Raw genomic sequence first — 11,706 nt, 5'->3', positions numbered from 1 at the left:
TAAATAAAACTATATAGTATGAGTGTGTATATATCTGCATTTATTAGTAAGTACTTGTATTAATTATTATATTAAAAATTAAAATTACCTGAAGTTTTCTTTAGTCAAAGGCTTAATGCACTAATAGTGCGCCATAATTAATTTAAAGGTGCGTTAATTAAGGCTTAAATGGCAAATGAACAAGGCAAATGTATATAACACACATATACATATACATATATTCAATTAATATTGTATTTCGTTGTATATTTAACTGTTGCGGTATATATATAACAATATTCTATCATACCATATGTATCTAGATTGTTCTGGTGGCATATTGTTACATATGTATATCCACCTATACTAAATATATATTTACCTATTTATATCGCCACTTAACCGCTATTAACTATTTATAAAACGATTCTCTCCACAACTCTTGCTCACAAACATAAGCTTCTTACATAACATAGTGTAACATTTTATTTATACATACATATATGTATATTATGTGTTTATATGTGTTTGCAAATATTTAATCTTACACAGTATAAAGACCTAATGTACGCAAATTAATGCAATAAATTAATATCAAACACATTAAATCATTAAATTTTACATACATTTGATCAGAGCTTGAACGCAATGACCTTTAATGACCTCAATCGACTCATGACTCACCTACTGGAGTAAGCATTTAAGTTTCGCGAGCAAAAAAGTCTCAAGCAAACTAATTTCGTGAATAAAATGTATTTTTTTGGACCTTTAATACGGGCCATACAGTCCATTCCAGTTGGAATGAAAGGATTTTAAACTAATAATTAACAGGTCAATAAAAAATGACCCCAGCCTGGCACATAGATGGCGCTACTAGAATTAAATTCATACTATTTTTAGTAAGTCCTAACCGCCAAAAAACGTGTGTATAAATTTGACAGCTGTCGGTTCATTACCTTGTGAATTTTATCATTTTGAGTGAAGCAACTTTTGCTATTGTGAAAAAATGGATCTCGTGTTGAAAAATTACTATTTTTTGATATGAGTTGAAGTAAAAACTAGGCTTGATGACGAGTTTCTGGAAACTGGTCCAGGAAAATTAACCTTCAAATATTGGTATACTAAATTTAGACGTGGTAAAATGGGCACCGAGGACCATGAAGTCAGTGGACGCCCAAAAGAGGTTGTTACCGACGAAAATATAAAAACAAGTCCACAAAATAATTTTGGATGACCGTAAAGTGAAGTTACTCTGGATAGCAGGCACTCTAAAGGTATCAACGGAACGTGTACCTCATATCATTCACGAATATTTGGGTATGAGAAAGCTCTGCGTAAAGTGAGTGCCGCGCGAGCTCACTTTTGACCAAAAACAACGATGAGTTGATGATTAGGAATAGTGTGTGTAATGTTCAAGCGTAATAAACCGGGTTTTTGGGCTTTAAATTGCTTTCGAATCCATCGTATTCTTCAGATCAGTCCCTCAACGATTATTTCCTGTTATCACATCTCCAAAGAGTGCGCGCTCGGAGGAAATTTTCGTCGAATGAAGAGGTGAACGCTGCAACTGAGACCTATTTTAAAGCAAAAGACAAATCAAACAAAAATGGCATCGAAAATCATACAGACGTGTTTATGATTAAGCAGCAAGCAACATTTTGCACTTGAACTGATCTTGATGTAATTATTCGGTTTCGGTTCACATTTCAATAAATTTTAGGTAAACCCGTGAGAACTTTCGATGACATTTTCTAAATGGTTCTCTTCTAGTCGAGAGTACAAATAGTACTGTAACATTGAACCAACTCGTAAAATAGTGCACTAACACGGGTATATACAAGGTTGCAAGGTTGGTTTAGCCAACGATTTATAAGTGGTGATCCCAAAAACTCTGGAACTTACAAAATAACAGCTGAAATCCACTAATCTAACAAAAAACTAATTAGAATCGTCTCCATATGCGCATGAATTCTCAACTATAAGCTTGCTAGGGGTTTGGCAATAAGAAATATCCGTAGCACATCTTTCAAGGAACTTTCTTGTAGTATAAGTAAGTGAATGTTTTGTAGTAACCACACCTAACCACACTTTTCTTATCTCAACATTTATATATTGAGCTTGCCAGCAAATCGCTTCTCTACTCATCGGCCGGTAGTTCTTCATTTCATTTGATAATGCCTTCTCAAATGAAGTGTAACACATTTTACGTGGCTTTAGCCTAAGGCTTAGCACATAGTGGAGTTAAAAGCACCGTTGCATAGAAAATTTATTTATTTGTCTAATAACAGTATTTGTTGAAATGCTGATGATCTAATAACATTATCTATTTGATATACGCTGTGGCGTATGTTTACAGTCACTGTAAAAGCAATGAGCGCCAGTTTTCATGGCTTTACTGCTCGCTTCACTATGTACTTAGTTTAAAGCTGTCGACTCATAAACTTTAAATTAATGCAGTCAACATGCTTGATGTCTCTCAAAAATGCTTAAACAGTCAGCGTTTACTATTTTTTACTTCCTCTTAGAGACTCATAAAATTCTAATTTAAATTTACTTCCGAATACGCGCCAAACGCTCTAATTAATACAACAAAACTTCCTGTTGCATTTTTTACTGCTGTACATGCCAGGTGGAATTCACTGCTTAAAGAAACTGAAACTGGTTTAGAAAAAGTTTTGCTACAACAAAAAGAAAAAACAAAAGAAAACAGATGTTATGTTGTTCTAATCACTTAACGTGTGATGGAAAGTAATGGAATGAGGGAAGGAAGCGCGAAGGCTGTGAAAAATAGCGCATGCAGAGACAAGTTGCCGGCACAAGTTGTGCAAAATGTCTGAAAAAACTGCAAACAAAGAACTTTTGTCATAAAATTGTTTGAAATAAAATAAAATACGTTAAGAATCTCTGTAGAAAACGTGACCTCAACGCAACGCCTCGCATTACGTCGCGCGCTTTTTATGTTTTTTATGCGCTTTTAATTAAATAATTAACTACAACAATGCAAACAAACACACACACGTACATATGTTTCTCACTCAAACAACAACTTAACGTTTTACTTGCAAATTTTGCACTCACTTTCCAATAAAAACAAAGTTTTATACGAACACTCAATCAGTTGCAAACTGCAATCCGACGTGTGAACAGCATTTAATCCAATTTTTTTGGCGAAACGCAGCAAAAACGAAAGTGACAATCAATAAAAAAGTGAAATATATCAAGAATAAATCGAAAACTTCTGTTTTTTAAACAAGAAACTTTACAAAAAATTTCAACACATTTTTTTTTAAACAAGATTTTTTATAAACAAACTACTTTTCTTTATAAACATTTTTTTCGATTTTTTTTTAATTTTAAAAAAAATTCTTTTATTAATTTTTAAATTTTTTTTAAATCTTTTTAATTTTTTTCTTTCAAAATTGTTAAAATTTGTTTTTTCAAAATTTATAAAATTTTGTTTTTTTAAAATTTTTTAAATTTGTTCTCGAATTTTTGTTTTAAATTTTTTTTTATTTTCTTTTTTAATTTTTTTTCCAATTTTTTTTTCAAAATTTGAAATTTTTTCCACCAAAAAATGCACTCCATAAGCATTTTGTGCACTTTAGTCGCATTATGCGCCGTGCTGTTGCCAACTTTCGGCAGCAGCAGTGTGGTGAGCAACTGTCCTGCTGGTGCAACATGCGCGATAAGTGGCAGCAGCACTACAACCAGCACCACCAGCGCTACGGTAGGCAAAAATACCGAAAACAACAAACACACTTTCTTGAAAGAGAAACGTAAGTTGCGCGGCTTTTGCAAAAAACAAAAAAAAACGATAAACAAGTTTTTGATGTTGTTTTGGAAATAACTGTGTCTTGTATTTCTGCCATTCACAGCAAAAGATCTGCAAACCTGTCAGCGTAAGTCAGCTGATTTTGATAAATGCATCGTAAATGCCTATCAAAATATATTCAGCACCTGGAAGCAAGGTAAGAGGAGGAGAGGCAGAGTGGTGAAAACTAGAAGGCGTAATTTTTGTTTTCTGTAACACAGTTTCAAAAAAAAAAAACAATTTAAAAATCGTTAAAATTATTTTCGGGATTTCGGGATTGTATTGTGATGATCCCGAAATTTCGGGATTTTGTGTTCAATGGCATATTTCATTTAATTGAGTAAAGCTACATACATATGTTAATCAATTTTTAACTAAAATACCGAAAATTTCGTTTTGAGAATTTTCGGGTTTGTAGTATGATGATCCCGGAATTTCGGTTTTTTTGTGTTCAAAGACATATTTAATTTAGTTGAGTAAGACTACAGATGTTAATCAACTTTTAACTAAAATCCCGAAACGTGGTGCAACACAAAATACAATACAAAATTTTTCGGGACCATGGATAAAATTTTTTTCGTGAGTAAAAATTTTTTGTTGCCTACGTTTCGTACATTTTTGGGATTTCGGGATTACAAAATGCTGATCCCGAAATTTCGGGATTTCGAATTATTCGATTAATTTGCACTACATATATATTTTTCCAATTTTCATTTCATAGGTATTTATCATAAAATTATATATTACTTATACATACCATATTTTTTTTTCAATTTCCATAGGTATCGATGGCGTACCACATTCCACACCCATCGATCCGTTGTTCGTACAAGAATTCGAAGTTATCGAAGATCGTGAAAACATTACACCGATTGCAGTGAAGATTAATAATATAACAGTAACCGGTTTGAGTGAGGCGAAGGTCAAGAGTGTCAAGTAAGTGAGAGTATGTTATATTTGTTATATGTTATAGATATGAAGTGATTGCATAAACTTAATTTACATTGTGTTTAAATAACTGAGTAGTATTCGATTATTAGTAATTAACAAGTAATTGGTATTCAATTATGGATGAAATGATATGAGAATGATAATTAAGCGCATAAAATTAATTATAATATTTACGTAAATAGAAACCAGAACCAATTGACATCAAAATGCAATAATTCTCTTAAAGTGCTAGTATTATATGGCTTCCATCTAAATTTTATAAATAAATTGAGTACTAAAGGTTAATTGCTAATTTCTTTGCAAAATATTTGTCGCCTTCAAATTTTTTCGCACCAAAAGCTTCAAGGATAATGAGTACGATTTCAAAATGACCTACTTAGTACCGAAAATACGACTTAACGGTCACTACACCGCCAAAGGACACGTGCTGCTGCTCAAACTCGACACGAGCGGTGAAATGTTCATGGAAATACGTAAGCCAAAATTAAAAATTAATTACAAAAAAAAATATATATAACACATAATTCGCCAACACTAAACGCACTTTTCCATCACAAACTACAAAAAAAATAAAAAAATCGCCATATTTCGCACAATTCCACTCACATTCTTTACAAATTCGCCACAAAATCCATTAAAATCTTTTATTTTTTGCCCACCCTCTTTTACCACCACCACCCCCAGTTGAAGGCCTCTACACCGTCACGACCAAGGTTAAGTTGGACACTTTGGAAAATCATAAATTTTTCAATCTGAAGGCGCTACAATTCAATGTGGACACCATAAAGGACTTGAATTTGCACTTCGACAATTTGTTCAAGGACAAAGTGTTGAACGAGAATACGAACGCCGTGTTTAATGACAGCTGGCGTGTATTTTTCGACATATTCAAGCCGAAAATCGAAGCGGAAATCAATAAAGTACTATTGGCGCACTTCCGCAGCGTGTTTGCCCAGGTGCCGGCCGAGTTTTTCATCGCCGACGTTGCAACAGCGGAGGTGGCGTCTGCCGAACATGACACGTCCACTAGTAGTACTGCACATAGTCGGAACATCAAAGATATTACGCATTTGGAATTGCAGCAGACGCACACCGCACACGGCAGCGGAAAGGCAGAGGAAAAGGAACACAAATTGCATTGAATTTAATGCTTGAGCGATTAAATGGTGGTTATGCGTCTTGAATGAAGTATATTTCATTGATTCGCTTTGAAAATAACAATAAAAATATACTTTATATCTTTGAATAGTTAAAAAAAATTTAATTTTTGTAATTTTCTTAACAAAGTGGACAAAGCAGCTGGTTGCGCATGCGCTGCTCACACGCGGCTTCTTTAAAGCATAGCTACAGGGTGTGAAAACTGGCATAAAATATTGTTTTGCTGGTGTAAAAAGAAATATCTTCTTGTTGCATACTTTTGGGCGAATTATTAACGGCTAATTCTACTATTACAGGTGTATCAAAACTGTTCGTTTTCCAGCTGATATTAAAAATATTTAGCATACTTTTAGGCAGCTAATAAGCAATAAAATAACTTTAACCGAAGGAAGGTGTCTGATGGTTGCTAATCGGGCATTGTGAAGGCGGCCCTAAATATGTATACTGTTCGAAAAGAAGCAAAAAAGACAGAAACTTCAAATTTAATGGGAAATGTTTATTGTCATTCGAAATAACATTCTTTGGCATTTATTTTGAGAAGATTATCTCTTTCAAATGTTGGCCGCACCTACTTCTCAAATCTTCTATCCGTTGAGTTCAATTTTCTATGTCTAATTCGAGAGTTAGAATGGTAACTGGCGAATGAAAAAAGTGATGTTTGGCTCCTAGGCCTGAATCGAAACAAGATTGTTCGCAAAGGCCTTAGACTTTACATATCCCCACAGAAAAAAGTCTTACGGTGTGAGATCATACGACCTTGGTGGCCAATCGACCGGCTCAAAACGTGAAATTATCTGCTCACCGAAGTGTTCTCTAGATCCATTGACTAATGTGATGTGTGGAAAATGGCGCCGTGCGTGTTAAAACCAAATGTCGCCGAGATCACGAGCTCAAATTCAACTAAAAAATAGTCGGTTATCATGGCGCTATAAAGGTGCCATTGATGGTTACGTCCTCACCACCATCATTTTTGAAAAAATATGGACCGATGGTTACACCGGCGCACAAACCACACCAAACTATTGGTTTTTCTGAATAAAATGGCGGCACTTGAATCTCTTCAGGTTTCTCTTTATCCCTTTTTCTTACTTACGTACCCATAGAGCCAGAATTGGCCTCATCGCTGAACAAAATTTAGCTCGAAAACATCGGATCTCCTTGGAACTTTTCAAGAGCCCATAGAGCGAAGCGATGTCGCTTGGGAAGGTTGAGCGGCTTCAGTTCCTCCACAAGCTGTATTTTGTATGCTTTCAATTTAAGATCTCGACGTAAAATGCGCCAAGTCATTCCATACGTCAGCCCGAGTTGGGAGATCTGTCAAATAAAAGGCTATTTAAAAAAAGTACCTCTACTTGGATCACTTGTTATATATTGCATATTACATTCCGATTCCACTTTATTTAATACTCCACCTGACTAAAAAGTTTAGCTACTCAATAAAGTGTATGTAGAAAAGTCGCTTACAAATTAAGCTACAGACCACATATGGTTTGCATACAGAAACGTTTATGAGCTGAGATATAACGGAAAAATCAGAAAAAACCAAGCAGTCAGACACAAAAGCGCGAGGCACAAGAGCGAAGCGTTGAAAAGCAGAGAAGCATCAGCTTGCGTACGCTCGTTGACTGTCAAAATGTTTTCAATTTTCCACTTAATTGTTTTCAATTAACCAAAAGGACCACTTCAGGTCCATTTGCAAGCCACGCAAAACGAAGAGAAAGCGACAGCACACATACACACACAAACATATAGTATATATAAGCACTCATACAGAGATATGGGCAGAAGACAAAGGAGAGTGAAAATGCAACAGAATGATTGTCTGGCCGCTTGAATGCCAGCTGCTGACCAACAGCCATTATGTCCATTCAATTAAATTACGAATGTGGCTGTTAGCGCTGTTGTTGTGGCCGGCATAGAGAGATGGTAGTGTGCTACAACAACGCAACAACAACAAACAAAGGGACAAGCAATATTAAAACACCGCTTTCTACAAAGGATGTGACGCAGGTTGGAGAGAAATGGCGCTGAAGTTGCAGCTACAATGGAGTTGGAGTTGCCACAGTTTGTCGTGGTGCGTGCAACTGTTGGTTGCACATATGAGCTGGACGGCTGACTGAGCTTTATTATCATATGCTAAATTTTAGCAGCAAAGCGCAAGCGGCATGTGGCATTGAAGATGCAGCAGTGCAACTGAAAAGCAGCGTGTCTATGAGAAAAAGCGCCTGTGCCTGTGTGGTTATGCGTTATACCGTTAGTTCTCGTAATTGTGCTCGTGCATAGCACTGTTGCATCTGCCACATGCATACAATGCACTTTGACTGTTCTGTGTTGTTGTTGCAAACAGCGCTGGCATGTCAACAGCATGCCACATACCGGCAAGACAGCAAGCAAACGGGCAAATAAACAAACAACCAAGCCGCTGAAAAACAAAACAAATCAAGCGGAAGCCGAAATGGCAGCTGACCAGCCGTTGTTGTTGCTTGTAGGCTGTTTTTCTTTGTATTTTTGCCTGCTTCGCGTACACAACTCCTTCAACTCCAATGGTTTTGCTGTGAAATCAACAAATTCTTGTAATCAACGTCAAGGAATGTCTGATATGCAATACTCATTGGATTTTTTTCTCAAGCCCAACTCAAAATGCATCATTGGGTAGCAGAAAATTCATAATTAAATTTATTATCGATTTTTTAACTTCGGAGAGTTTCGCTCTAACCTTCAAATTCCAATCCAAACCCGAAAAAGGAATAAACGTTTATAATCTGTCATACCCAACCCCACTTTAATTAACATTTTCGATGATCTTATCTGGTCGTTTTGAGTAAAATCTTCTATTATAGGTTTTTTAGGCTTAATCGACGGAGAAAGCACAAGAGTACCATTTGTTAGCGCTTAGAAATTGTAAAGCAATTGAAAATGCTTTCGTTTTTTTAATTCCCAAAATTCGCTATTTTAGGCTATAACACTAGGTGTGCCCCTTAACCGAGTCTTACAAGGACGTTCGACTAGAATTAAACAGTTTCATTATACTTAACCTCAAATTCAAGTCAATTCGGTGCCATTCACAACAAATCGGACTGACGTATGAAACAACTTGGCGCATGTTACATCGAGATACTAAATTGAAAGCGTACAAATTACAGCTTGTGCAAGAACTGAAGCCGCTCAACCTTCCCAAGCAACAAAAGTTTCCAGAAAATCCGACGTTTTCGAGATAAATTTTGTTCAGTGATGCGGCTTCCAACGATTTGGTGTGGTTTGTGCGCCGGTGGAACCATCGGTCCATATTTTTTCAAAAATGATGGTGGTGAGAACGTAACCATCAATGGCGACCGTTATAGCGCCATGATAACCGACTATTTGTTGCCTGAAATTGAAGCTCGTGATCTCGGCGACATTTGGTTTCAACAAGACGACGCCACTTCCCACACTTCACATCAATCAATGGATTTATTGAGAGAACACTTCGGTGAGCAGATAATTTAATGTTTTTGTCCACCAAGATCGTGTGATATCGCACCGTTGGACTTTTTCCTGTGAGCATATGTAAAGTCTAAAGTCTATGCGGACAATCAAAAAGAACAAGAACGTCCTCTCTCTCTAAGCTACAGAATTGGATATTTTTTATTATTAGATAAAACATGATTCTTCACTTTTAATTAAAAATTCTGCTTTGCGCCCAGAACTCACCAAGAATACCACATTGCGCAACCCACATAGAGCCCGCTTACACTTGTGGCGCTCTCATTTACCTGCCCCATTTTGTTTTTGCCACTTTTATTATTATTTTTTTCAGATTTTTTAATTAGTTGCCACTGCCACAACAAGCTGACTGCGACTAATAGAAAGCTGCTAATGTGCGAATTGTTGCACAACAGCGTAATGGCGCGCTAAATGGCAGCTGCTGTTGCAACAGAGCCCAACGCCACATGGGCCACACCGCTGTGGCTGCCAACCGATGGACAATTGTTAACTTTTAAAAGGTTAACAAACAAAAAGCACCGTTAGCGCACCGAGCCATTTCGCGTCCGTTCGACAGACGACAGGCGCAAGGCATATGTTGCAACAGAGCGCTTTTGCTGTGCATGCAACCGCAGCACAAGCCACAAACATAGTTACAGTCGCAAACAGGAGTCCACGCAGTGGCATCAGTGGCAACAGTGACAGCAGCAAACAGCCAATAAACAATATTTGTGCCGTTGCATGCTGGCGCTGCCACATTTGCACATCTGCAACACAATAAACAAACGCCAGTGGAGTGGCAAGCGGCGCAACAGTAATAGAAAAAGGCGGCTGGGGAGGAAGAAGGATAAAAATTAAATGCGTAAAAATATACATTTCCACAAACAGCAAATGTTGCTGCTGCCGCTGTTGCGGTTATTGAAAGCAATGTGGCAACTTGACAGCGCACTGGCCATGGCGCACCGAAGTGGCACCGCATTTGCAAAAATTAACGGAAAATTGCGCAAATTGTATGCGAACGCGCGAACTATGCCATTACGCCGGCATGCATGCATGTGTGCGTGCATGTTGCAAGTGGCAAGTGGCAAAATGTTAAATTGAAAACATTAAAAGATGCAAAAAATCAGGTTTTTTGCCGCACGCCGAGCGGTCCTTGCCAACAATGTGGCAATTGCATTTATGCATGTTGCATGCTTGAGCATGCATGTGGCAGCAATAGTGGCAGCAATTTCATTGCACTTCAATTAATTTTCATTTTACAGCGGCAAAGTGAGGAGCTGTGGAGCAGGGAGGTGATGCTGCAAGTTGATGTTGCAACATATATAAACATTATTAAAGAATATTATTTTAAAATACATTTCATACGAAATTTGAGTAATTAAGGTTGAATTTTCGAAATAGAAAGTGTATGAGCTGGGCTAGAGATCCCTGTATCCTTAACGCCTAAATTCAAGCGCAAATGGTTTTAGACTAGTTACGAAACTCACATTAAATCAGGATCTAAAGCGGATACGTTTGAAGGATAACAAATGATCCTGATTGAATTTTTCAAAGAGAAGATCTCGAGATCTCTGGATTCTTTACGCCTAAACCCCAGTGGCAAAGTGTTCCCTGTTAGGAGTTTATTATTTTTAAACCAATTTCGAAACTAACATTAGATCAGGGAGTAGTTCTAAAGAGTAAGGGATGACCCCTATATTTCAGGATCACTTACTATAATACCTTAGCTTGAAGCTTAGGGTATATCAAAATGCTGAGGATGACGACAAAAAATCATTTTAGTCCGTCCGATCTGGTTTAACTCATGACATGACCTCACTTGCCGCCTAGCTTGATCGCCCTTGATCCTTAAGTTCTACTCGTAATTATACTTTCTGAGGTGAATGACTATTAACGAAGTTAATGATCCTTAGCGAGTCAATGAGTTTGAACTCTTAGCAAGGGCAATAGCGCTTTCAAAGATCATTCATTTTCAGTGAATATTCCAATCGACAGAAGAGACTTTAGAAACATGATCGGAGTACTAACTGGTCACTGTCTGGTGGCGACATACGCCCGCAGAGAGGGCTTACAGATCGAGAAGACTGCAGTGAATGTCTAGGGCAAGGCGCCATGGGAAAAGTAAAGCATTTCTTGTGCGCTTGACCTGCATTGGCTAGACGCTGTAAGTATCTGGGGTCCCCAAGGTATGGTACACTGGAGGAGGTATCGATAGTGAAGACACAGAGTCTGTTAAAATTCGCGTCAAGCGCAAACATTCTAATGTATAACTGCTCCTTATGGACCTAGTAACTGAACATTATCTGGTATCGCAAAGGACCAAGACTGGTCTATACGTAGCTTAT

The 11,706-nt window shown here is 37.2% G+C and overlaps 1 protein-coding gene across 1 annotated transcript; it reads left to right on the top strand.

The window, feature by feature from the left end:
• The first annotated feature begins 3,486 nt into the window (after positions 1-3,486).
• Positions 3,487-6,005, top strand: LOC120778853. The gene is made up of 5 exons (XM_040110881.1): positions 3,487-3,755; positions 3,855-3,947; positions 4,573-4,726; positions 5,081-5,214; positions 5,426-6,005. Exons 1-5 carry the CDS (start codon positions 3,554-3,556, stop codon positions 5,881-5,883), a joined length of 1,041 nt encoding a protein of 346 aa, XP_039966815.1. The 5' UTR covers positions 3,487-3,553; the 3' UTR covers positions 5,884-6,005.
• Positions 6,006-11,706: the final 5,701 nt, after the last annotated feature.

This window comes from Bactrocera tryoni, chromosome 5, assembly GCF_016617805.1.
Source record: "Bactrocera tryoni isolate S06 chromosome 5, CSIRO_BtryS06_freeze2, whole genome shotgun sequence".
NCBI lineage: Eukaryota > Metazoa > Arthropoda > Insecta > Diptera > Tephritidae > Bactrocera > Bactrocera tryoni.
Note: the sequence above shows the minus strand (reverse complement) of the source record. Positions and strands in the feature narration are given on the sequence as shown.